The 27,717-nt window shown below is 44.3% G+C and overlaps 1 protein-coding gene across 1 annotated transcript in view; it reads right to left on the bottom strand.

Annotated features, from left to right (window-relative positions):
* FGF12 (fibroblast growth factor 12) overlaps positions 1-12,346 on the bottom strand; it is a 294,978-nt gene extending 282,632 nt beyond the window's left edge. The window contains exons 1-2 of the mRNA XM_042460904.1: positions 12,266-12,346; positions 12,002-12,158 (exon numbers count right to left, since the gene is read on the bottom strand). Of these exons, the coding sequence (XP_042316838.1) occupies positions 12,002-12,014 (13 nt within the window). The 5' untranslated portion in view covers positions 12,015-12,158; positions 12,266-12,346. The remainder of the gene's footprint in view (positions 1-12,001; positions 12,159-12,265) is intronic.
* Between the last annotated feature and the right edge of the window lie 15,371 nt (positions 12,347-27,717).

Here is a 27,717-nt window from a genome sequence, read left to right as displayed (position 1 = left end):
TTTGGGTGTCCCACCACTCCGAGAGGCTAAATTGCTGAGGACCAAGCTTGGAGAATGGACACCATGAGATGATATGCACTTAGGTGACTAAGGCATTTCCCGGCAGAGATGTCCAGCCCTGATGCCAGAGGGACCCCTTGGATAGCTCAAGATGAAGCAAGTTTGTTTTCTGCAGCTCCAGAGAATAGGGTCCCATTCCCCCTTGCGCATTTGCTCTGGATAGAACTGGGCAGATCCGGTTGCTCCCATCCCGAATCTGCCCGGAAAGAAGTTTGTACTACCCTTTACCTTGATCAATGCAATTTGCTCCTCTGAAGTCAGGCCCCACCTGGAATATTGTGTCCATTTCTGGGCACCACAATTCAAAAAGGACATTGAGAAACTGGGGCGTGTCCAGAGGAGGGCGACAAAAATGGCGAAAGGTCTGGAAACCTTGCCCTATGAGGAACGACTCAGGGAGCTGGGGATGTTTAGCCTGGAGAAGAGAAGGTTAAGAGGTGATATGATAGCCCTGTTTAAGTATTTGAAAGGATGTCATATTGAGGAGGGAGCAAGCTTGTTTTCTGCTGCTCCAGAGAACAGGACCCGGAACAATGGATGCAAGCTACAGGAAAAGAGATTCCACCTCAACATTAGGAGGAACTTCCTGACAGTAAGGGCTGTTCAACAGTGGAACACACTCCCTCGGAGTGTAGTGGAGTCTCCTTCCTTGGAGGTCTTTAATCAGAGGCTAGATGGCCATCTGTTGGGGATGCTTTGATTTGGATTTCCTGCATTGCAGGGGGTTGGACTGGATGGCCCTTGTGGTCTCTTCCAACTCTATGATTCTATGATTCTATGATTCTATGATTCTAAGTTCACATTTGCAGTACCACTTTAAAATGGAGCCTACTTTGTTGTCAATCAAATTCATTTTTGCTTTCGACAAAGCTGACATTTACTACAGCCATTGGCCAATGGAATAGGTGCTTTCCCCCCTACTTTTTTAAAAAAAAACTGGCGGCAGTGTGCGCATATTTTGTCAACTTGTCAAATTTAAAAACCTCCAGGTGTGTGTGTGTGTTGTGTGTATTTGGGTCATTACAGATTATGGCAACCCTAAAATGACCCCATCCTGGGGTTTTCTTGGCAAGATTGTTTCCGAGGAGATTTGCCATTGCCTTTCCCCTGAGGCTGAGAGAGTGTGACTCCCCCAAAGTCATGGGCTTCTACAGCCTTCCCTCTGAATGCCAGCCTCTAGCTTCCCCTTTGATTCCAGCCCAGCATTTCCTCCTCTTTGGAACCTCTTCCCTTCCCTTCCCTTGAAGCCCAACGCCACCTCCGAAGCCCTTGCCTTCCCCCCCATGCCAGCCTCTTCCCATCACAATAATAATAATATTATAATAATAATAATAATACCTCACCTCAGAATGCCATCTCTGCATCCTCTTTCTTTGCTTTCCCTCCGATTCCCACCCCAGACTGCCTTACATACACATACACATATGTAGCAAAAGCATTCACACATTGTATCAATTTGCCAAATTTAAAAGGAAACACAAGCATTCGCATATTCTGTCACACACACAAAAATAATAATTTTTTTAAAATGCCCCTTGCAAAGTGACCTTCCGTGCCAGCAGCAAGCAAACGAAAGGGAAATGTAGCTCAAGCAGACACATTCTATCAATATCTATCAACCTGTAGAACAAGCATTTGCATAATCTGTCAAAAATAAAATCACAAAAGAGAGAGAGAGAGAGAGAGAGCTGCCTGCGAGAGGGAGGCATGTTCCCCCTCTGCCCTCCCTCTGACCTAAATGCCTCCCCTGAACTTGATCCGATCGTGTCTGGGTCTGAGTTCACGTTTGCCGGCAGGGTTTTCCTAAAAGACACAGGAAATAATCCACTTTCGGAAAAAACGCTCTAAGGGGGATTTGCCCTGGATTGAGTGTGAAAGACCCTAATTTTGATGTGTTTAAACCGGTGCCAATGGGAACTTCCGACTTTTAATCCGAATTACAATTCGGTTCAAAAGGTAGTCTGAATAGCCCCTAGGACATGGAGCAAGAGATTCAAACCACAAGAAAAGAGATTCCACCTAAAAATTAGGAAGAACTGACAGTAACAGCTGTTTGACAGTGGAACATACTCCCTCGGAGAGTGGTGGAATCTCCTTCTTTGGAGGTCTTTAAACAGAGGCTGGATGGCCATCTGCCAGGAGTAATTTGACTGTCTTCCTGCATGGCAGAAGGGGGTTGGACTTCATGGCCCTTGAGGTCCCTTTCAACTCTATGATTCTATTATTTTCAGCTCCTTCCTAGACATTCCTGAAGATATTCCTGGATTCATGTCTGGGACCTGACCTGGATTACTGTGTCCAGTTCTGGTACCACCAATAGAAGTATAGTGTCTAGATCAAGGGAAGTATAGTGCCACTCTATTCTACTTTGGTTCCAGAGTTTAGGAAACACAACAAAGTATTCAAGTTACAGGAAAAGAGACTCCATCTAAACATTAGGAAGACCTTCCTGACAGTAAAAGCTGTTCCACAGTGGAAGGCATTGCTATCTCAGAGAGTGGTGGAGTTTCCTTCTTTGGAGGTTTTTACAGCAAAGGTTAGATGGTCACCTGTCAGGAATACTCCAGTTGAGCTGGATTTTGTGGTTTCTTCCTACTCTGTAATTCTGATTCAAGGCAGATGACAAAGGTCATAGAGCTACAGCTGAAAATCACATCACATCAATATTTTAAAAAGTAATTAAACTATTAATTGAATTAAAAATAGTTAAAAGCCTGACCATTCAGATGAAAACAACAGGTAAACACTACAGTGCATTCTGAAAAGCCCTCACTTCCTCAAGGCTACACAGGGAGCTGAACAGCTCAGAGAAGATTCAAACTCAGGTCTTTCTAGTTTCGACACTCCGATTACTGACCCACACTGGCTCTGAAAGCCCTCCACTTTTCACCTTTACCTGTACCAACTCATTCCTTGTAATGGAAATTTTGCTTGTGAACATTTTGGAGGCTAAAACAAGGAAAGTGAGACAGCAAGACTCCTTCAAATAGATATATCAGGGATACAGAGGAAATTCTGATTATTATTATTATTATTTCCAAATACTATGACATCTTTCCCTCTACAACTACATCAGCTTTAAGGGATGCCTTTCTGTCTTTAATTCATATACTTTGTTGTTGTTGTTGTTGTGTGCCTTCAAGTCATTCCTGACTTATGGCGACCCTAAGGTTTTTCTTGGCAATATTTGTTCAGATGCCATTGCCTTCTCCTGAGGCTGAGAGCATGTGATTTGCCCAAGGTCACCTAGTAGGTTTTATTATATCCTGCACCTCACATGAAATCTCTGGGTGGCATACAAAAAAACCCCACTATAGGCAATGTAAAAGAACTCCAGATTTAAAACAATAAAAATTATTTAAACAGATCAAACAAACAATAAAAATATTTATACAGATTAAGCACTCAAATGCATCCAAGCCAAATGTCTAGCAGGGTCTAGCAAGGAAAAGAATTGACCTTCTGCCCAGATTGCCGATTCCACATACAAACTTCAAGTTTCTAGCGTTCACTATTGAAACAAATATCTAACAGGAGGTGTCAGAGCTCCAGGTAACAGACATTTCCACTTTGCAACAAATGTTAATTCTCCGTATGAAATTCTAGTTTCTAGTCTTCACAAGTTAGAACTCCAAAAACATGCATAGAATCATAAAATCATAGACTTGGAAGGGACCCCCTCCCCATAGCCATCCAGTTCAACCCCATTCAGCCATGCAGGAAGACACTATCTCTGCTCCCATTGTAACATCCAGCCTCTGTTTAAAAACCACCGAAGGAAATTTCACCACCCTCTGAAGTAGTGTATTCCACTGCCATATAGCTCTTACTGTTGGGAGGTTCTTCCTAATGTTTGGGTGGAATCTCTTTTCCTGTAGCTTGGACCCAGTCCCAGTCTATGGAGCAGCAGAAAACAAACTTGCTGCATCCTCAGTTTGACATTACTTCTTATATTTAAGCATTGCTTTCATATCACCTCTTAATCTTCTCTTGCCCAGGCTAAACATACCCAGCTCCCTAAGCTACTCCTAATAGGGCTTGGGGTGTTCCAGAGCTTTCACCATTTTGGTTGCTTCCTCTGGACTCACTCCAACTTGTCAACACCCTTTTTTGAATTGTGGTGCTCAGAACTGGACACAGTAGTTCAAGAGAGGCCTGACCAAAGAGAGTGGTACAGTGGGCCCTTGGTATCCACTGTGGCTTGGTTCCAGGATCCCCCATAAATACCAAACTCTGTGGATGCTCAAGTCTCATGGAATACAATCGTGTAGCAAAATAGTGTCCCTTATACAAAATAGTAAAATCAGAGGTTGCATTTTGGAATTTATATACTGTATTTTAAAAAATAGTTTCAGACATGGATGACTGACTCTGTGGATGAAGAATCTATGGATATGGAAGGCCAACTGGACTATGGCTTCCTTCGATGTAGACACTATACTTCCATTGATGCAGCTTAAAATCACATTGGCTTTTTTTGCTGCTGCATCACACTGTTGACTCATATTCGACTTGTGGTCTACTGAAACTCCTAAATCCCTTCCACATGTACTGTTGGCAAGAACAGTGCAAAGAACAGTGATTCAAAAACTTTGCTCTTCCAGATATTTTGGACTTCAACTCCCAGAATTCCTGCTGGCCAAGCTGTCTGAAGATTCTCTAGGAGATAAAGTCCAAAAAACCCCTATAGGACCAAAGCTTGGGTACAACAGAAGAATGTCTAGCAGGAGCTATGACCATCATGAGGAAGGGAATTTAATATGGCAGGGCAAGAGAATTTTCTGTTCAACCCGTCTCTAATTCCTCATGAGAATTTTCAAGTTTTTAGACCTCAGTGTTTAGAAATCTTTAGCCTACACTGTCATGTTTCTCCAAGGCTTCCATGTCTTTCTATTCTCCTTCTGCAGGAGATGAAAGGGCTATGCCCTCCTGTTCCTATGTCTCACAGCCCCAATCCTGCATGCAAACACACATTTGTAGAGCTGCCACACAATGGATAGGTGCTCAGGCCCTCGGGTGGCATTGCCAGACTTGAGGATTTTGTACAGCACACGCAGGCATACAGATACCAGATAAATGTTAAGTAAGTAGGAGGATTGTTGTCTCACCATTGAACATCATCAGCAGCAAGAGCAGGCACGGCACAATCATTTTAAAGAAATCATCCTGCCCACAAGGTTTGCAGCAGAGATGGGGTGCGGGGAAAGAAGGCAAGAAAGAAGGCAAAAGGATAGGTGGGGTACGGGGGAAGCCAGGAGAAAACAAACAAATCAGCAACCACATGAAATGCTTACATGGTATGCACTACACTCATCCATGCCCCTTGGTGACCTGATCATATACGATGCCCTCAGTGTGTGTGTATGTGTTCTTTTCTTCCTCTGAAATAGAGCCAACAGCAGCTGGTATTTGTTGGTGGTCTCCCATCCAGGTCCTAACCAGGACTGACCCTGCTTACCTTCCATGATCAGTTGGAATCTGGTGCTTTGAATCTGGTATGTATATATACAGGCCTTCAAGTCACCTGTAGACTTATGGTAACCCCTTGAATTTCTCATAGGGTTTTTTTTTTCCTTAGACCAGGAATCCTCAGAGAGATTTTTGCCAGTTCTATCATCAGAAATCGAACCTACTGTGTCTGGTTTTCACTAGTGATCTCCCACCCAATACTAACCAGGGCTGACCCTGCTTAGCTTCCAAAATCAGATGGAGTCTGCTTCCTTGTATGTGTGTGTGCCTTCAAGTTGTCTGTCAAGTTGTGGTAACCTCATGCATTTCACAGGGTTTTCTTAGGCCAGGAATTCTCAGAGGTGGCTTTGCCAGTTCCTTACTCTGAAAAGTCACTTACAGCACCTGTTACTCATTGGTGGTCTCCCATCCAAGTACTAACCAGGACTGAGCTTGTTTAGCTTCAAAGATCAGAAGGGGTCTGATATCTTTAGGGTATTTAGGCCCTGTGCTCCATTATATATGTATGTGTCTTCAAGTCGCTGGTTGACTTTTAGCAACCCACTGAATTTCTTAAGGTTTTCATGGGCAAAGAATCCTCAGAGGTAGTTTTTCCAGTTCCTTCCTCTGAAACAGAGCTTACAGCACCTAGTATTCTTTGACAATCTCCCACCCAAGTACTTACCAGAGCTAACCCTGCTGAACTTCCAAGATCAGTTGGATCTGGTGCCTCTTGGGACTGCTCTACTGCAGTTAAGACAGGCTGCATGAACCTGAGGGGTAACCCTTCCTGTTATTCAATGGTAGACCCCTCCAGGAGTGTATCTATAGGGGACAAATTGAGAGCACTGTCCCCCTCAAATAAGAATTCTGCCCCATAATAAAATTTCTCCTCAGTCCCCAAACTTTTAGAGAGAGATATACTTTGAGATACCTATTTGCTGTATTAACATTCCTTTCATCACTTCACCTGCCTCTTTTCTCTGATGACTGATTATCTGTATTTCTAAATGTGCAGCTGAATTTTTAGGTTTGAGCAATGCTCAGACTTAAAAGCAAATTTTGTTTTTTAAGTTGAAGCTATGCTCAAACATTTAAATTGTTCAAGATTTTCCACATCTTGGCTCAGTCATTATTCAGAGTGGAGACTGTAGTGAAAAAATCAGAAGATGTCTAGCAATGGGAAGGGCAACTGTGAAAGAACTAGACAAGATCCTAAAGTGCAAAGATATATAATTGAATATCAAAGGATGGTCAATGCCATCGTATTTCCCATTTCTATCTATGGGGCTGGCTGTGAAAGCTGGACAGTCAAGAAAACTGATAGGGGGGGAAATAAACTCATTGGAAATGTGGTGCCAGAAAAGAATTCTGCAGATACCGTGGACTGCTGAAAAAGCAAATAAATGAGCCCAAGAGCAAATTAAGCCTAAACTCTCCATAGAAGCCAAGATGACTACAATGACACTCTCATACTTTGGCCATATCATGAGAAGACAGGACTAGAAAAGACCACGATGCTTGGTAAGGTAAAAGGCAGCAGAAAAAGAGGAAGACTGCACTGCGATGGATGGACTCCATCATGAAAACCATGGCCAATCTGAATTGCCAGACCTAAGCAGATCTTCATAGAGTCATAGAGTTGGAAGAGACCTCAAGGGCCATTCAGTCCAACCCCCTGCTATGCAGGAACAGAGTATCAAAGCACTGCCGACGGATGGCCATCCAACCTCTGTTTAAAAATCTCCAAAGGAGGAGACTCCAGATGCCTCTTCTGTTCATGTGCCATGCCTTCCCCTAAAGTAGTAGCAGCCAGTGGGTTCCATGTCAATGGGATGGTGAAACCACTCCAGATTTTAGCCCAAACTTGAAAGGGGTTAACCACTGACCACTGGTTGTTCCTATGTCAGTGGCACAGAAAATCCTGACTTTAATCCAGTGTTGAAAGGTCTTGAATCCTATTCCCAATTAGGTTCAGCACCCCAGAGAACTCTTCTAAAGCTAGCCAAAAATGTAAGAGGGATTCCATGCCCCTATCACATGGGAGTCACAGGCCCAACACTGGAAGCATCCAAGGTGTGCCACTCCGGGCCCAAAATAGGTTCAAAGTCCCTGGAAAACTAGAATTTGTAGCAGACCTGCCAACCTATTGATTGGAAGCCACATGCTCCTATTGCCCTAAAGAATTCTGGGAGGTGTAGGATTATTATGGGGTGGGATGGGGTGGGTAGGCTTCAAATCCCTACAGCCCCCTCTCTCCTTTAGGCTCCAAAGAAAATGGGGATGAACCAGGTATTCATTTTTATGTGTTTTGTGGGCTTGCTCCCAGGAACAGAGCAAACACTAAGAATCTTCTCCTTTGGTTCTTTTTGTGCTGCCTTCTGGACTTTTTAGACAAGCTATATATCTGGCAATAAGTCCTCTGGACAGAAGATGCTCTCCTTAAAAATCCAGGGGTGTCAATGTAGCCGGGGTACACCTCATCCACACATTCAGGTACATTGCTGCTCCTGAGACTGTACCATTTCAGGATTTGGGGAAGGAGGAACATTTTGGAAGCTCAGTATTCTATATGGCTCCTAAAAATTTGACAGAATGTTCCCAGTGTGTTAAAAAATAACAGCTCCATGACCATGGAAATTTAGGAAATAAAGACTGCCTAACCCATTCTTCTTTCTACATCTATGCATGCCATCCACCTGTGGCCTGCAATGGTACGGTCTGCATGCACAAAACAAACTGCAGAGGCAGGATCACGCTAGCAAAAGGGACCACTTGTGAAAGAAGGCATCCTTTCTCACACTACAGTGGTGCGGAGGGACTCTCTTCAAGCCCCAACAACCCCCCTGGCAGCTGTTGTTCCAAACTAGGAGATGGTCAAATCTATCCCACACAAGAGGGTCAGGCAAAATGTACTAGCTTTGGAGTATTAATATATACATAAAAGCAAAGTGCTTCCAAACTAAGAATAAGATAAAAGCAGCATATCCACAAACAAGTCTACAGAGTACAGACAGGGTAACTCCAGGAAGAGGAGTTACAGTCTGTAATGAGAAGGAGGAGACAAAATCCTATGCATGTAAAGGGTCTTCTGCAGGAAATTAGATGAAATCCTAATTAAAAATTAAGAGTGACTTCCTCACAGTAAGGATTATTCAGCAGAAAAACAGGCTCCCTCAGAGAAGAAAAGTCTCTCCTGCATTTGGTGGTCTTTAAGCAGAGATTGCACTGGCAACAAGAGAGTTGGAGCAGATAGCTCTGGGAGCCCCTTCCAATCCCATTTCAGTGTTCAATAATACTTTTGAGGGAAGTAAACCCCACAGAGTCTCTATGCATGGGCATGCTTGGACATTTTAAAAGGACAGAGGCAGGCATCCCACAAGATTTGGGGTCCAGATTAGGTCAGATGTGGCCACTGCACAAGTCACAAGCTACAACAGACCCAGGTGCCATTTCATGCAGAATCTCTGTCTTTGCAGCTTGATCTTTCAGGTCACTAGTCCTTATGGCCCTAGAGATCATCAATGATATGTAATAGCAAAAAGAAAGAAAAAAGAGTCAACTGTAGTAACTGATCCTTTTTTAAAAATTAGCATCACTAGTCAGGGAAACCTAGTGGTCCCTGGGTGTGGGGGAAATGTAGGGCATATAATACTATTATTAATAACTGCAAAAACATTAACTGTATGTTAAATGTTTTAACTATATAGCACTTGCTTTAATTATAGGCTGTCTGAAATCTTGGTTTGGGGGCAAAGCGAGGATAGAAGTAAATATAATAATGACAGCAATAATGATGATCAATAAATGCAGCCTCCTCTCCAATTTCACACCCTCCAGATTTTTTCATGCCTCCCTGCACTTTCCATGTCTTCATTCAGCCCTTCTCCTCTGAAGCCAAGGATGCTTTGTGAGTTGCCAGAGAGACATGCTGGCCAAGGCCACTGAGCGAAAGGAGCCTTCTTTGACCAGGGGCCAGTCACTCCCAATCTGTCCTTGCCGAAGGATCCACTCTTCCCTCTTGTCCAAAAGGATCACCATGTTTGTCTGTTTCAGTCTAAACAGAACTGGGGTGGGATGGGGGAATGTAGTGGCACGCTTAAGACCAACTGATTTATTTTACCCTGAGCTTTCATGGATTGCAATCCCTTTCTTTGAAATCCACAAGGTGCCCCTAGATCCCTTTGCTTTTTGGATGGCCTTCTTCACCAGTGGCTCTCACAGACCTTCCCCTTCTGAAAGGCTTCATTTCACAGATTGCTGGCAATTTTGGAAATGTATTGGCAACACTGATTCTGGCAATGCTGCTGCTGGCACCACCTGCACCTCAAAAGGTGATATATATATATATATATATATATATATATATAGCACGACCCAAAACCTGGCTGCCATGAAAGTGTTTACTGCCTCTTCTCCCCAAGGAAATTGACTGCAGCAATGCTCCCCTTCCAGTGCCCAGAGCCCCCAAAGCCAGAAATCTGGGTCCAAAGGGTCCACTCCCCCATTTTTCCACATTGAGAAGGTGGTCCAAAAGGAGGAGGCCTCTGGGTGCCTCAGCATGCCACGCTGGCAGAACCTCTGGGGTCCCAACCTTGCTGTTTTTGGTTGCTGCCAAGACACCGAGACCTGAACTGCCAGCCTGCCAGCTCTTTCCCTCCTTCCCTCCCTCCTCTTTTCCTGCTTTTTTCCTGTCCCCAGTTCTGCCAGGATGGAGGAGAGCGAGGCATCCATCTGTTTCAGGAATGCATGACTATGCATATCATGGTTTGTTATTCACCAGACACACTGCTGCGGCCTCTTTCTCCTTTTTTTCACCACCGCCACCCCAACATTTCCCTGGCACTAAGCATGCAGAGCAAGGAAGAGACGCCAACCACTGTGCAGAGGAGGACACCACACACATGCACACACAGCCAACGCAGGGCAAGGTGTGAAGGGAGGGAGGTCTACTCTGCAGCTGCTGCTTGAAGCTGGAGCTCCTTCCTCGCGCCAAGGTATGCCTCCCCTCCTGCCCCATTTCTGACAACTGGGAGGGCCTTCTTAGAGGAACAGAGAGAGAGATCCACCTGCCCTCCCCAATGTATTGCAAGCAACCTTTGACCAGAAACAATAGTCCTTTAGAAAATGCAACCTGATCACCCTTTGGGAAGAGGCTGCATCCAATTCTTCCCCCCAGCAATACTTTTCAGGGTTGTGTAATAAAAGGGGGGAGCAAGAGAGCATCCCAGTTCAGGGGGGAGGGAGGAGTGTGGATGTGTAATAAGGGGGGCAGATATGCTGTTAAATAAGGGAGGCCTCTCTCTCTCTCGCCTCTGGGATGTATCCACACTGGAGAAATAACCCGGTTTGGTACAGCTTTCACTCCTTTATGGCTCAAGGCTATGGAATTCTGGGAGTTGGAGTTTGTTGTGGGTCCCAGTGTGGATGTATCCCAGCCCCAGAGTTCACCTGCTTGGGAGGCAAGGAGCAACGCCCCCGCGCCGCCGCCGCCTCATAGCCGGTGAGCTGGAGACACGTCAGGATACGCAGACACGTGTACAGGCGCCAGGCTCCGGCAAACCCCAGCCGCATGTGTGTCGTGTGTGTTGCGAAGCAAAACACAAGGCAGGCCAGGGAAGGGGCTTCGATCCGAGTTCACTGCAACCTTCCCTTGCTTTCCCCAGAGAAGGGGTTCAGACTCCCCCTTTGCAAAAGACATCCCCCTCGGTTCCCGTCCGCAGCGGAGGAGAAGCCGCGCCGATCGCGCGATGGGGAGCCCGAGGATCGGAGCCAGAGCCGAATTCCAGCCGCTCTCACTCCCCACCCCACCCTCGCCCCCACCAAGAAGACCCCGAAACCCAAAGGCACACAGAGAAGGCCACACACACCACCACAACAACAACAACAACAAAACAACAACAACAGCAGCAGCAGCAGCAGCAGCAACAGCAGCCACACACCCGCAACCTCCTGCCGCCGCTTCTGAAATGGTTCCTACAAGGATGCCTTTCACTCCCAGCAACTCAATGCCCCCCTAAAAAAATAACAATGACTTCCCCCTCCTGCCTTCCTCGACTGCCTTCCTCCTCTTCCTCTTCCTCTTCCTCCTCCACCTTGGAGGCCCTGGTTAGCAGCCTCAGCCGCTTCTGAAATCCTGCCTTGCAAGGATGCCTTCCACGAGCAGCAACATCATGACCTCCTGCCTGCGACCCCCCCCCCCCCCCCCCAAAAACCACCCCCCCCCCCCCCCGGGGGGCCCCCCAGCCTTCCTCCTCCTCCTCCTCCTCCTCCTCCTTGCAGCCGCTTCCGAAACGCTTCCCTCCCCGGCCCCTTCCGCCGCCAGCCCCGCAGTCCCCCCAGAAGCGTCCCTTCCCGGCTTCCCGAGGCCCCCCTCCTCCTCCCCTTCAGTGCCGCAGAGGGAGCCCCACTCCTCTCCTTTTCCCTGGAGGGCAGGGGCCCTTAGCCGGGCCCCCCTCCCTCCCTCCTCTGCAGCCCTCTTCCTCCTTCCTACCTTTGCCTTCCATGGCGGCGCCGGGAAGTTGGGGCCAACTTTGGGAGCGGAGCTGGTTGGGGCTCTTCCTCCTCTTCCTTTTCCTCTCTGCTCCAGCCTCAGCGACTTCCTGGCGGGGGCAGAGGGGGGCTTCTCCGGCCGGGAAGGCGCCCGGCGGCTGCAAGAGAGAGAAGGAGAAGGAGAAGGAGAAGGAGAAGGAGGGCTGGAAGCGCCGGGAGGGAAGGGGCTGCGGGGGCAGAGTCCCAGGCGTCGCCGCCTGCTCACCTGGGAGGGAGGGGGCCTGGGAGCTGTCCGGCCTCGGAGGTGCTGCAGCTCGGACTGCCCGCCCAGCCGCTGCCTCGCCCGCCTCGCCTCGCCTCAGGGACTGGCAGGGAAAGAGGGGGGCGCGTAGGGGGGCCAGGGCGCATGCGCACCCTCAGCACCGCCCCCTCGCTCCCTCCCTCCCCTCTCCCTCGCTGCTCAGGGCAGCCCTTGGGCAGCCCTTCTTTTGGGGAAGAGAACTAGGAAGAGTAGCCAAAGCATCCCCATCCCTGGCATCCAACATAGGTAGACAGAAGGACTGCTCCAGCCAGGCAGCCAGAAGAAGACTAAGAAGGGGGGGGGGGTGGCTATGAAAGAAGTAGCCAAGATGCAAAGATGTACAACTGAGCACAGAACATTCTTGCAGGCAAGCTGGCAAAGTGTGGGCGAGACAAGGTTAACGTTAGGTGGATTTGTAATTGGTTGACTGGCCGAACCCAAAGGGGGGTCAGCAATGGCTCCTCTTCTTCATTCTGGAGAGAAGTGACCAATGGGGTCCCACAGGGTTCTGTCCTCAGCCCAGTTGGCTATTCAACATTTTTATCAATGACTGGGATGAAAGAACAGGGGAAATGCTTATTAAATTTGCAGATGACACCAAATTAGGAGGAGTAGCTAACACCCCAGAGGAAAGGATCAAAATTCAAGATGACCTGAATAGACTTGAAAGCTGGGCCAAAATTAACAAAATGAACTTCAACAGGGAGAAATGTAAGGTACTGCATTTAGGGAGAAAAAATGTAATGCATAGATATAAGATGAGGGACAACTGCCTAACAACAGTACATGTGAAAGGGATCTGGGAGTCCAAGTAGACCACAAGTTGAACATGAGTCAACAGTGCGACGTGGCAGCTAAAAAGGCCAATACAATTTTAGGCTGCATCAATAGAAGTATAGTGTCTAGATCAAGGGAAGTAATAGTCCCAATCTATTCTGCTCTGGTCAGGCCCCACCTGGAATATTGTGTCCAGTTCTGGGCACCACAATTCAAAAAGGACATTGAGAAACTGGAGCGTGTCCAAGGGAGAGCAACTAAAATGGTGAAAGGTCTAGAAACCATGCCCTATGAGCAACAACTAAGGGAGCTGGGAATGTTTAGCCTGGAGAAGAGACGGTTAAGAGGTGATATGATAGCCCTGTTTAAATATTTGAAGGGTGTCACATTGAGGATGGAGCAAGTTTTTTTCTGCTGCTCCAGAGACTAGGACCCAGAGCAATGGATGCAAGCTCCAGGAAAACAGATTCCACCTCAACATTAGGAGGCACTTCCTGACAGTAAGGGCTGTTTGACAGTGGAACAAACTCCCTCTGAGTGTAGTGGAGTCTCCTTCCTTCGAGGTCTTTAAGCAGAGGCTGGATGGCCATCTGTCAGGGATGGTTTGATTGTGAGTTCCTGCATGGCAGAATGAGCTTGGACTGGATGGCCCTTGCGGTCTCTTCCAACTCTATGATTCTGTGATTCTACCTCCCTGGAAGTCTAGGTGACCAAACTGAGACTGTCATGCTTCGGACACATCATAAGAAGGGAGGACTCATTAGAAAAGGCAGTAATGCTAGGAAAGTTGGAGGGAAGAGAGGAAGGCCACATGCCAGATCGATGGAGGTCATGAGTTGGATGGATTTGCATGAATTAAGCAGGGCAGTGGAGGACAGGGGGTCTTGGAGATGTCTCATCCATAGGGTTGTCATGAGTCGAGATCGACTCAAGAGCAGTTAACAACAACAAACACTGGACCAGTGGCATCCTTAGGGTTGGTGTCACACCAGTGGTGTCTCTAGACAGGTGCAGGGGATTCGGACGGCACCAAGTGACACCCTAAAGGGGGGGTGACAGCACTACCTACATTTTGGCAGAAACAGAGTGTGTCCTTCATCTACTTCCCTTTGAAATTCTTAGATAGTGGGAGTGGGGGGTCTCAATGGGAAGAGAAAGGAGTAGCCTCAGAATTTTTAAAAATTAAAATTTCAAATTTTCAAATTTTAATTTTTTTAAAAAAAGATTTTTTTATTTTTTGAAATTTTTATGCTTTTTAAATTTTCTTTAACAACATCACATTTTATCCAAATCTTCACTGTGTATAAGTAAATACTATTAGTTTGTGTGTGACATTATAATTTGAAGGTATAATTTTAATTTTGCTATTTGTTTATATCAGAACTATTAGCAATACATTCAGGGCTATATGGGAATTACAATTTATGAGTAACATTAGTACAAAAAAGCATTACTAAGGGTTCTATATGGTTTGAAATGAGAGGAGGTCAACAGGGGGTGGGGTGACACCATGAGTTACCGCACCAGGTGACACCAACTCTAGTGACAAACCAAACCGAAGGGTTCTAACAAAAAAATGTGATCATTTGTATCCCACCTCCAATTACAAAAAGGCAATTGTATAAAGAAATAAGAGAATAACTAAACCCTGGAGCAGAAAAGCCAGTATCATTTCTAAAAGGGTATAAATACCCCACTGAAAAGTATGCAAATGCAAAGAGTAAATATATAATGATAATAAAAATTTCAAAATTCAAGGCCAGAGTAACTGAACCCTGGAAAAAGCCAGTAAAGTATCTAAATGGGTAAAAATACCCCACTGAAAATTATGCAAATGCAGAAAATAAAATGATATAGTAATGATAAAAACTCAAGGCCAGACACATTTTGACTACAGTCTTCCTCAGTGGCCTGTCAACATTATATATATCTCAACTCTTCAGCTCACACAACATTTGCCAGACATTGACCGTAGAGTTGCACTGGAGGAGCTATGCCTAGCGGGAGTTTATTAGACAAGGGAAATTGGAAGTATAATCCAATGGCAATCCGAATGCAATCATGGGGTTTCACGTTATTGCGTGATAGACTACCACATGCAATTTCAGGCAATGGCAAGCAGGAATTCTGGGAGTTTGCATTCAAACTGACTTCCCATTGCCCGAAAATAGCTTTCCATTGACTGAAATTGTGTGTGGTATCTATCACGCAATAACGCGAAACCCCATGATTGCGTTCGGACTGACTTCCCATTGCCTGAAATAACATGAAACCCCATGATTGCATTCGGATTGCCATTGGATTATACTTCCAATTTCCCTTGTCTAATAACCTCCCACTAGGCCTTTGTAGCTCCTCCAGCGCAACTCTACGGTCAATGTCTGGCAAATGTTGAACACAGAGCTGCACTGGAGGACCTGGAGATACCTAGAAAGATACTCTCGCAGGTAAAAACCATTTTTTTTTTTCAAATATAGAATTAAGGATAATGTGTCTTTGCCTGGAGGAGGTAATGCACTGGATGAGGAAAAACAAACTGAAGCTGAATCCAGACAAGACAGAGGTGCTCACTGTCAAAGGTCCTAACCAGGGCTTGGAGCTTTTTCAACCAGTCCTGGATGGGGTCATATTCCCCCTGAAAGACTGTGTTCGCAGTCTAGGAGTGTTGCTCCAAATGACAGCTGAGATAGATGCGACAGCGAGGGGTGTTTACTATCTGCTTTGGCTGATATGCCAGCTGAACCCCTTCCTAAAGCTGGAGGACCTAAAGATGGTGGTGAATGTGCTGGTAATGTCAAGGCTGGACTTCTGCAATGCACTCTACACTGGGCTAACTCTTTACCAAGTTCAGAAACTTCAATTAGTTCAAAACATGGCAGCCAGATTGATTACTGGGACATCAAGGAATAAATATATTAACCAATCTTAAAATCACTCCACTGGCTGCCAATTAGTTTCCAGGGAAGATATAAAGTGTTGGTTATTACCTTTAAAGCCCTACATTGTTTGGGTCCGAGTTACCTACAGCATCTCCTCCTCCCATGAATTCCACCCCATACACTCAGGTCTCTGGCGGACATTTACTCCACTCAGCCAGCACTAAGTTGGCAACTCTCAACCAGAGGACTTTTTCTTCAGCAGCACCCTCCCTCCCCAAATTGTGGAATGACTTATCGGAAGAGATTTAACAGTTGAAAACATTAACTGAATTTAAAACAACACTGAAGATCCGTCTCTTCTGGCAGGCTTATCCAGATGATTTTTAAAGTGTGGATTTTAAATGATGAATTTTGAATTTGGATTGCTTTAATACGTATACATCTTGTTTGTCCTTTTAAGCTGATGTGTGTTTTAACTGGTGTCTTCTTAACTGATGTTGTTTGCCTGTTTTTTGTTGTTCTTTCCCATCTTGATCCATGGGAAGTGGTGGGTAAGAAATAAATATGAGTGGTAGTAGTAGTAGTGACAGAAATCCAGTCATCAACCTTAGCCAGCTATTCTGATGTGGAATTATGACATTTGTAGTCAAACACATCTGGAGGGAATGAGGTTGCAGAAGGAACTGAGGTTGTTGTTGTGTGCCTTCAGGGCGAACCTAGCATGGAGTTTTCTGAGACTATGTGATTTGTCCAAGGTTCTCAGTGGTTTTCCATGGCTGAGTGAGGATTCAAGCCCTAATTTTCAGAGTTCAGTGCTCAAACCGCTACACCATGTTTACGCCTTTGCAAAAAGCTATCAAAGTGCAAAAAAGGGTGACAGATCTTCAGATGGGGTGAAGAGGACTTAGTATCAATACTCCCTTCTCCTGCTGCCCAGAAAATTGGTCTAGAGGGCCAGTGTGCCATAATGGTTTGTGTGTTGAACTTTGACTCCAGAGACCAGGGTTCAATTCCCCATTTGGCTACGAAACCCACTGGGTGACCTTGGACAAGTCACATGTGCTGAGCCTCAGGGGAAGGCAATGGCAAAACGCCTCTGAAGAAATCTTGCCATGAAAACCCCATGATAGGTTGGCTTTAGGGTTGCCAGAAATAGGAAATGACATGTGACTTTTCTCAAAGTTTTGAGTGTTGGAATTGAGCAGGCCTTGTGGCTGAAAAACCACTCCTGCAGTTATGCTGGCTTTACAGCCTCTGAGACCAGGGACACTCTCCATGTTCATTTGCCTATTTATTTACTCATTTATTTAAAACATTATTAAACCATCCTTCCTTATGACAGATACCCATGTGGTGTACAAATACCATGTAAATAGTAAAAATGAAATTAAAAGGGGAGGGGGACCCACAATCCAAAGGAGGTCATTGACATAAAGCAGCAAAAATAGACACAGCCCAGACCAGCCAATTAAAATGCCTTTGTGGGATAAATTATGGACTACTGCATTTTAATGAAAAAGTGAACAAATATAAGCAGAGCAATACAAAATACAAGATGGATACATTTTGGGAAGTTTAGTTCCTTTTTATCCAACACATTAACCAACAGAGAGAAGACATGGGCCCCCCAGAGGTAACTGTCAATATAAGGAGGCCTTTTATGAACAATGGTTATCGAACAGAACATGAATGCAATCCAATGAATTGGAAAGTGAAGAAGAAATGAAAAATATGACGACAATCTGTGGGGTTGCAAAACTCGGCTCTCGCTGTTTGCTCCAAAAATGCAAACAATGGAAATCGAAATGCCTGGATTCGTGAGTTATTTGCTATTTGCCTGGCATCCTGTTGGTCTTTTGTGCTCTTCTGAGTCCCCTTATACATGCAAAAGGTTGTCCTCTCTCTTTTTTTGATGTTTTGTAACATCCGTATTCAGTGAGTGGTTGCATAAGTAGAGTTCTGTGAGTATAAGTATTTCACATGGAGTTGCACATTCTTGAATGGGATATAAAAATTCATCAGTACCTTCAATGCACTATGGGATTGCAGAAACAGCACCTGTGTGGTATAATTACCCATTGCACAAGAGGAGGAGAAGCAGCCAGCACATGAGCAAAGACATCCTTGGTTGCTCAGTGAAAAACACCCACAGGATGCCAGTCTGTATCTGCACAAAACAAGTATAACCACAACAGGGCTGGTGTGAAACTGAACAAAACAGGGAAAGGGGAGGATGCATTGTGTAGGAGAAGTAAAATCCGGATATGTGTTGATTTCACTTTGGAGATGTAAAATGGCTGTGCTGCACAGAGTTTCTCCATTTCAGGGAGATGGAGATTCTTTCAGAGCCTGGACCCTCTTTTCTGTCCTCAAGGCAAGGAGGAGAAGTCTCAGGATGAGAGTGCTGAGTTTAAAATATGCATGAATATACACATTCTACTTTGCTAGAAATAGCAAGGTGTTGGGTTTTTTTAAAGGAATGACAACAGTAGTTGACACTTAATGTGCCATGCATAATGACATCACACTATATATACACTACCAGGGAATGGTGGTATTTGATGGGGTGAGCTCCTGTCACTAGTCCCAGCTTCTGCCAACCTAGCAGTTTGAAAGCATGCAAATACAAGTAGATAAATAGGTACCGCTTCTCAGTGGGAAGGTAACAGCATTCAATGGAGTCATGCTGGCCATATGACCACCAGAGCAGTCCTCGGACAATGCTGGCTCTTTGGCTTAGAAACGGAGATGAGCACCGGCCCCTACAGTCAGTTATGACTAGACATTCATGTCAAGGGACTACCTTTACCTTTACCTTTAAAACTGGAAGGTACACCAAGGGCCATCTAGATCATCCCCTTGCAAGAATACCAAATAAAGCATTCCTGAAAGATGCCCAACCAATCCCTGTTCAGAGATCCCCAAAGATGGAGTCCACCACTTTCTCACTTAGTCCACTCTTCTGTTGAACATCTCTTACAGTCAAGAAGTTCTTCCTATAGTTTGAATCCATTGCTTGTAATTTGAATCTTTCAGTCTATGTTCTAGTCTCTGCAGCAAAACAAACTGGCTCCATCTTCTGTATGACACCCCTTCAGAAAGAGAAATAGAGAGAGATCTGAAATCCTCTATCAATCGATCAATCCATTGATCTATCCTCTATCTGTACACCCATCCATCCGTCTCACAGCACTCAGTAATGCCTTTTGAGGAGCTATGAGGAAGTATTCTGACTGCAGCTCTCTTAGACAGTGGACACACTGCCAAATTAATGCAAATGGACATTGCTTTAATTGTCATGGCTCCATCTTATGGAAACCTGGGATTTGTAGTTTGTTGCAGCAGCAGAGCTCTCAGAGCTCTTTCTCCCCTCCATGGCAAACTTGGATTTGTAGTTGATGATGGCACCAGAGCTCTCTGGCAGAGAAGGCTAAATATCTCCCAGTACTACACACCCCAGGATTCTTCAGCATTGAGCCATGACAGTTAAAGCAGTGTCAAGCTGCATTAATTCTGCAGTGAAGATGCAGCCATAGACCAAGTGGAATATAAAGGAAAATGCTGAGATTCAATGAAAACTATAAACTGATGCCCAAACTTGAACTGCACTTCTTATAGCACCATGTCTATTTTCTAAGCATGTTCCACATTTGAGATTTGTGCCAGCAAAGGCTCAGGTCTTGATTTTGTCAGACAGAGTTACTTGTAGGGGGGAAGGGAGAAGAAAGATTTATGCGGTGGTGAGAACATAGAAATCTGATCCAGGTGAGGCGCCTTCTCTAGCAGCACTGCATACACTGCCAAATCTAAAATAAGGAGAAGCGGAAGTATCAGGTCTCACCAGGACGCCACTTGAGGACCTCTAAAGGTGACCTGGCTTCCACAGACTGGGAGGCCTCTCTGGATCACCAGAGCTTCACTGTCTCTGCTCCACGAAGAGGATTTATTATTTCAGGGAATGAATGTACAGAACAAAACACCTTCTCTTCCCCTCTTTTAATTATTATCATCACCACCACCATCATCCTTTTTTATTATTTATTTATATAGCACCATCCATGTACATGGTGCTTTACAAACAGTTGCAGAATAAAACATCTACAGTACTATTCAATACTATAAAATACTAAAATATGATATTAAAATACAATGAAAATGCAGAGAGACATAATGCAAACACACAGAGACATAATGCAAAATAAAACAAAATAGGCAGTATGGATAACTGAAGATACTAAAGATATAAAACACTGATCTGAAATTCCAAAACTTTTAGAAAACAAAAAAGATTTCAATCTAGATTTAAATGAATTGAAATCAATTAAAATGTGTTTATCTTTCAGAGCTCCTTTGCCTTCAAGTCCTTTCCAATTTATGGAGCCTCTAAGTCAAAACTATCACAGGGTTCACTGGGAATGAGAGTGTGTGACTCACGCAAGGTCTCACCCAGTGAGTTTAAATGGCTGAGCAGGACTTGAACCCTGGTCTCCAGAATCCTAGCCCAATGCTCAGACTACTAAACCACGCTGACTCTCTCTGAGCTCCTAGGTCAACACAAAAGCAGATAAAACCAGGGGAGGACATTTAACAACTTTTTAAAAGCAGGTTTTCAAACACACACACACACACACACAATTGGAAAAGCTCCCCTGATGTTAAGGGCCAAAAGCTGAATAAAACTGTGACCCATTGGAAGGTTGTGAGAGAAGAGCCAACCTGATTTGTTTTGGGAGTGAGTTCAGAAGCCAGGGTGCTGCTGCTAAGAAGGCCCTGTCTCACGTTCCCACCAACCAAGCTTTGTGAGACAGTGATGATATTAGATTTGGGGCTGGGAGACTGTGGCCCATCTGCTATCCTGGCTCTAAGCCATTTAGGGCTTTGGAGGTCTTCAACTGAACTCAGAAGCAGATTGGAAGTCAGTGCAGTTGGTTCAAGATTGGTAATCTGTAGTCTCTAAAGGGTGCACCAGACCACTGTCCTACTGTCATGTTTATTATTTAGTTAGTTAGTTAGTTAGTAACATCCACGTACATGAGAGAGCCAGTGTGGTATAGTGGTTCGAATGTTGGACTATGACTCTAGAAACCAGGGTTCGAATTCCTGCTCGGCCATAAAACCCACTTGGGCAAGTCACATTCTCTCAGCCTCAAGGGAAGTCAATGGCAAACTTCCTCTGAACAAATCTTGTCAAGACAACCCCATGATAGGTTTGCCTTAGGGTCACCATAAGTGGGAAAGGACTTGAAGGCACACAACAACAACAACAATCCATGTTCATGGCACTTTATAAACAAAATAAAACAATTATAACTATTCCAATGATATAAAATACTAAAATATAATACTAAAATACAATGCAAAAAATCCACCACTTTTAAAAAAACCATGTATAATGGTTTGTACTAGTTGTAGTTCCTAAATTTTCTTCAAGGGCAGCCCCACGTAGCGTGCATAACAGTAGTCAATGGAGGTTGAGTCTCTGTTTTCCCAGGTAGGCAATGGTTATCAATCACCATTATTCTTATTCCTCTTATTATTATTATTCCACATTTCTCCCCACATATTTTTATTATCCCTCATATATTTTTTTTAAAAAAATATTATCCCATACACACACACACACACACACACACACGTTTTCCTGCCCCTACATAGTCACATATGTCATTAAGGGCAAGCCAATAGGGGTTAGGCCTTCATAACCCAGGGCCCAAAACTTCTTGCTCATCCCTACTAGAGTAGGATGATAGCATTAATGGTATTTGCATAAATTTTACATTACAATTCAGCAACAGATTCAATAGGCCTCTTCTCCTTAGGCTGTGCAGTCACATTCAGGCTGTCTGTTCAAACTGATGCAGTGGTGCAAAACTGGCACTTAGGAAAATGACTTGCTTGGGTAAAACTCCATTGGCCATGCTGGCTGGGAGCTGCCACCCAAACAAGTAACTTTTCTAGGCTCTGTCTGCGGGGGGGGGGGGGAGTTCCATTTTATGTCACGATTGGATTTGTTGGGCATTATAAATTGCTGTAAGCAGGGGAGATGACACCTAATACCCAATCCAGCATGATTTCTAAAAATCCAAGCCAGAGAGAAGGGAGCCAGCGCTTAATGGATGTCATGGAAGCAAAGTTATTGATCGAGCATCATGATGAATCAAATAAGGTTGGCAAAAGAAAGAAAGAAAGAAAGAAAGAATACATGGAAGCCTAAGACAGCTTAGAAAGTTTGTTTGTTTGTTTGTTTGTTTGTCTGGACTGCAGCACCCAGCACTGCTGTCTGGGAAATTCTGGGAGCTGCTGTCCAAAGAAATATATTTCCTGTTGTAAAAAAAGGGCAGGCACCTCTTTTGAGAGTGCTTTAGCTGCATATTTCTGCATGGCAGAAGGGTATTGGACTATATGACCCTTGAGTTCCCTTCCAAGTCTAAGATTCTGTGACTTCAGATCCATCTACACTGTAGAAATAATGCCGTTTGACACCACTATAAAAGCCATGGCTTTACCCTACAGAACCCTGGGGTTTGTAGTTTTGTGAGGCATTAGCACTCTTTGGCAGAGAAGGCTAAAGACCTGGTAAAAACTACAAATCCCAGGATTCTGTTCCCAGGATGGAGCTACAGCACTTTAAATGGTGTCAAACTGTTTTATTATTTCTACAGTATAGATTCACTCTTAAGATGTCCAAGGGTGTGTCTACACTGTGGAAATAATGCAGTTTGACACCACTTTAGTGGTTTTGATGTCTGTAATTTTATATTGTTTTTAGATGATAAGTTTAATTATTTTATTGTAATATGTTTTTAGAATTTTTATTTGTGAGCCGCCTTGGGTTCCTTTGGAGAGAAAGGCGGGATAGAAATCAAATAAATAAATAAATGGCTCCAGCCTACAGAATCCTGGGATTTGTAGTTTGGTTAGGCACTGGCATTCTTCGGCAGAACAGGCTGCAGACCTCATAAAAGAACAAATCCCAGGATTCCATAGGATGGAGCTATGGCACTTAAAGTGGTGTCCTACTGCATTATTGCTACAGTGTAGATGCATCATTATTTCTTTTTCAGTCAGACTGTAGCCGCTTTGTTGGGGGATTACTTTTATAGTTTCAAGTATGTGTGAATTCTCCTGAATTTGGCTAGCGGTGTGCCACAGGCAAGCAATCTTTTAGCACTGACCAATACTGACACTATGGACCTTGGTTTGTCATGCTGGTGATGGGTGCCAATTGCATCCTGACCTGGGCCATCTCTGCTCACCATGCATCAGAATGCAAGACATCCACACACAAAATGGTGGACCACCTTCTCCTTCTCTTAGAAGAAGGAGAAATATAAGATCTTCTCAGGAGATCCTGATGTATCTCTCACCACTCTGTGAGTCTAGATGGATGAGTGGGCAAGACAAAGCATTCTCCATAGTACCCCCACTCCCCAGTTAGGGAATGATCTCCTCAACAAAGTTGGGTTGGTTTCCATCCCTGTTCACTTACCAACAGGCAATGAAGAGGGTATTGCTCCTTATGGCCCTTGGTCCTTCAGACACTGGGACTGAGAGAGCTGCCCAAAACTATGTCAAAACATGGGTCTACCTAGTAGACCAACATTGTCAGCACTGACTGGCAGCCATCGCTTCTGAGGGTTCCTTTCAGGCCGGGTTCTCTCCCAGACCTGGCCGGAAATGGCATGGATGTTCTCTCCTAGTGGTCTCCCATCCAAGAGGTCTCCAGATCCAACTCTGCACAGCTTCTGAAATCTAACTGGGTGTTCAAGGTAGGGTAGAAGAGAGAGCAGCCTTTGCTTTGGGGACAATTTTATTTAATAGCATCAAGTCCTGTTGTTTGTTCTCACTAAAGTAGATCTATTTAATCTATGGGATTTACATACATGTTGACTCACCATTCATCAAACAAAAAGATCCCTGGTGTGTGTGTGTTTAAGTGTTTTGTTTTCATTTCTTCAAGATATTGTTTGTATGTATATTGCATCCTGGTATGCCTGATGAGCTGAGAAACAATAAATGAATACAGTAACATAGGAGAAACAGGAGGAGGAACATCCCATGAAAACAAGGGGGGGGTGAAAGCAATAGAAGAAAAGTGGAGATACAGAGCTACAGTTTGAACAATAGAAAAGCTGCAGCAAGGCTGGTGCCTATCCCTAGACACTTGTGTTGATTGCAATAACATCCAAAATCCACAGAATCTTTATGGGGCCAACCAAAATGCACAAAATACATATTGCAAGCCTTCAAAGCTCCACTGGCTTCTTCACCAGTCAAAGGTGTTAAAAATCATACAGGAGAAAGAAAACCTATGACAATGTCAGTCACAGGCCTGCATTTTGTCAAGATATTGGTGTTGTTCTGAACTGAGATGGTATGGAGGGATATCAGTGCTCTTCACCTTTTACCCATGCGAATACTGGGAGACAAAGCATCTTAAGGTCCAGGAAATAAAATGTAAATTCTATTAGCAATACAAAAGCATACAGTGGCCCCTTGGTATCCACTCGGGTTTGGTTCCAGGACCCCCCTCCCCTGCTACCAAAATCCATGGATCCTCAAGTCTCATTATGTACAATGACATGGTATCCTTTATATACGATGGGGGAAAATCAAGGTTTCCTTTTTGAAATTTATGTATTTTAAAAATATTTTCAAGCTGTGGATGCTTGAATCTGTGGATAAAAAATCCCATGGATATGGAGGGCTGACTGCACTTCCTTTGAGATCCAGGAAGTCTTTGTCCTTTGTAAAGCTACAAACCCCTTTGTTAGGTAGAGAGCATTGAACTTGTGCTGATGTTTGCTTCAGATACCTGTGCAATGCATTAGGCAATTCATTTAGAAGTCAAGGCATCAGCCACTCCCCTGCATCCCATTAAACTCAATAGAATTGTCCTCATCTGCTTTAATGGCAGCTGGATCCTATCCATCCATTCTGGAATATAGCCTATAAAGTGCTGGTCAACCACACCTCCTGTTAAAAGCACTTAGAAGCTGTGAAAGTGTTCAGCACCTTCTGGAGAACATTTGGAGAAAGAGGAGAGAAAGAGACAGATCTCTCAATATGCTCAGCCACTTTTATGTGCTCCCTGACTTGCTTTTAGTCCTCACAACTGCCCTGTATGGTAGATTGGCTGAGAGAGAGTGATGGCCCAAGGTCACATGGTAAATTCCATAACCAGGAAGAGGTTTGAACGTGGATCTCTCTGCTCCAAGTTCAGTCCTTTAAACATTGCTATGTACTGTTTTTCTCAGAAGACAAGTTACCATACAAATAATACCAATGCTAAAACATAGTGGCAGAACAAACAAATAGTGATTAATACGCTAAATATGAATTATTGGAAAGCAAATTCATAATATGAATAATTATAATGATTTACATAATATGCAAATTAGATGCCTGGGTTTGAGAAGCTAGCATATGGCGACCCAGTTCCAAAAGTCTTTAAAATGATATGCTACTCCTTGTTGGAAAAATCTGTTTGGCAAAAAGGATGCTTTTACGACCAGAAAAGAAGGAAAGTGCTTTGATATCATGCAGAGACAGAAACAGAAAAGTGCTTCTCTTCTCACTGTTTACCAAGTATATTTGCAATTCAATAAGGCAAGAGTTGCACTCCAGTATATACTCTTTGTACATAATGACGCCATCTGAGCTTAATTTCCCACTGCATCCTCTGATGCATTGCAAAAAGTATCCTGGATAGCATATCCTTAGTGCAGCACAGTTCCTCCTACACATGTTACCACTTGTGTTGTGTTGCCTCTGAGTGTGTGGGGAAGGGGGGGATGTAATTCAGTCCTTAAATTCAGTTAGAGAAAGCCCACAGTTCAGTGTCTGAACATACACATTCCATGCACTACCCTTCAGTTCAGCCACTGTGATGTCCAGCAGTTTGATAGCAGACTTGCAAAAGATGCACATAGGAAAAGTGAAAACCATGGGTGGCTGGACTAGAGAGAATAGTTAAACACCTAGCTTGTATTGGTGAAGTATAAATCTACACTCAAATAGTTAAGTGGCTTCTGCTGAATACCAACAATGTGCAACTGGTAGTATCTTTGTCCCCTTGTGCAATTGGGAATGCACCATGGCTGTTTTCACAATCCCATTGAATCAAATTCTCTTATGCATAAAGTTGCACTATTTGGTAGTTTTGCAGGGATGTATTTTGTTCATGGTTGTGTAACCAGTCTCACAAGTTCCACTACTGAAGGCACTAACGAATAGCCACAAATTATCCAAGAACTCAGAGAGCCAACATGGTATAGTTTGAGTGTTGGACTATGATTCTGAAGACCAGTGTTCAATTCTCAGCTTGCCCATGAAACCCATTGGGTGACTTTGGGCAAGTCACATGCTCTCAGCCTCAGAAGAAGCCAATAGCAAACCTCCTCTGAACAAATCTTGGCAAGAAAACCCCATGATAGGTTCACCTTAGGCTTGCCACAAGTTGGAAATGACTTGAAGGCATACATCAGCAACAATATCCAAGAACACAACTCGGTGGCTCGAATCCTGTTGGTTTGTTCCAACTAGAGTAGATCAGTTGAATCAGTCATTGAGTTCTGAGTTGACACACAGGTTAATCTAATAGATTCTATAGCTCTGCTTCATCATTATAGTCAAAGGGGAGGTCTGGTAATGCCAAACAGTATGAGGCAATGACAGGCAGGCAGGAGCATGAGGGAGCTTTCCCAGCCTCCCACTACCCCTTGGACAATAGATGGCTATTTGGGTGGGAGGGGGTGGACCTGCACTGTGGTTGCCAATGACACAAAGGTCTGGACAAGAAGGTCTTGGGTGCCTCCTTTGCTCAACATCGTAAAAGCAAATAATAATCCTTGCACTGGCCTAACCAGTGGTTTGAGTGCCACCTCCATTCTCTCAACCAACCATATCTGAACCTTGTCCAGTGAAGATTCTTATTCATAGTAATCTTGTATGAACTGATGTGCCATCTTTAAATTCAAGTCCAGAGAAGGAGATTTGTCAACCAGTCTTGGATGGGGTCACATTTCCCCTAAAGGACAAAGTTCGCAGTTTGGGAGTACTCCTGGATTCGTCGCTACAATTGACATTTCAAGTAGATGTGGCAGCCAGGAGTGCTTGGTACCAACTACGGCTGATACGCCAACTGGACCAAAAGGACATTGAAGCAGTGGTACATGCACTGGTAGTCTCTCATCTTGACTTCTGTGATGCGCTCTACATGGGTCTATCATTGTACCAAGTTCGGAAGCTTCAACTGGTTCAAAATGTGGCAGCCAGATTGGTCACCGGTTTGTCCAAATTTGACCATATTACACCTGTTCTAAAATCTCTTCATTGGCTGCTGATCAGCTTCCGGATGCAATACAAGGTGTTGGTTATTACCTTTAAAGCCCTATATGGCTTGGGCCCAAGTTACGTGCAGGAATGCTTCTCCCTACATAATCTGCCCTGCACTCTCAGAATAACTGAGAAGAACGTATTAGAACATCAAAAAACCAGGCACACATCCCAAAGAGCCTTTACCATAGCTGCTTCAAAACTGTGGAATGGTCTTCCTGAGGAGATCCATCTTATTGCCTCCTTGGAGGCATTTAAGAGGGCACTTAAGGCAGATCTGTTTGTATTATTTGCATTTTAACTGTATTATATTTTATATTATGCTGTAATCCCACCTCGATCCATCTGGGAGAGGTGGGAAAATATAAATAATGTATTATTATTATTATTATTATTATTATTATTATTATTATTATTACCCAC

This window comes from Sceloporus undulatus, chromosome 3 (assembly GCF_019175285.1).
Source record: "Sceloporus undulatus isolate JIND9_A2432 ecotype Alabama chromosome 3, SceUnd_v1.1, whole genome shotgun sequence".
Lineage (NCBI taxonomy): Eukaryota > Metazoa > Chordata > Lepidosauria > Squamata > Phrynosomatidae > Sceloporus > Sceloporus undulatus.
Note: the sequence above shows the minus strand (reverse complement) of the source record. Positions and strands in the feature narration are given on the sequence as shown.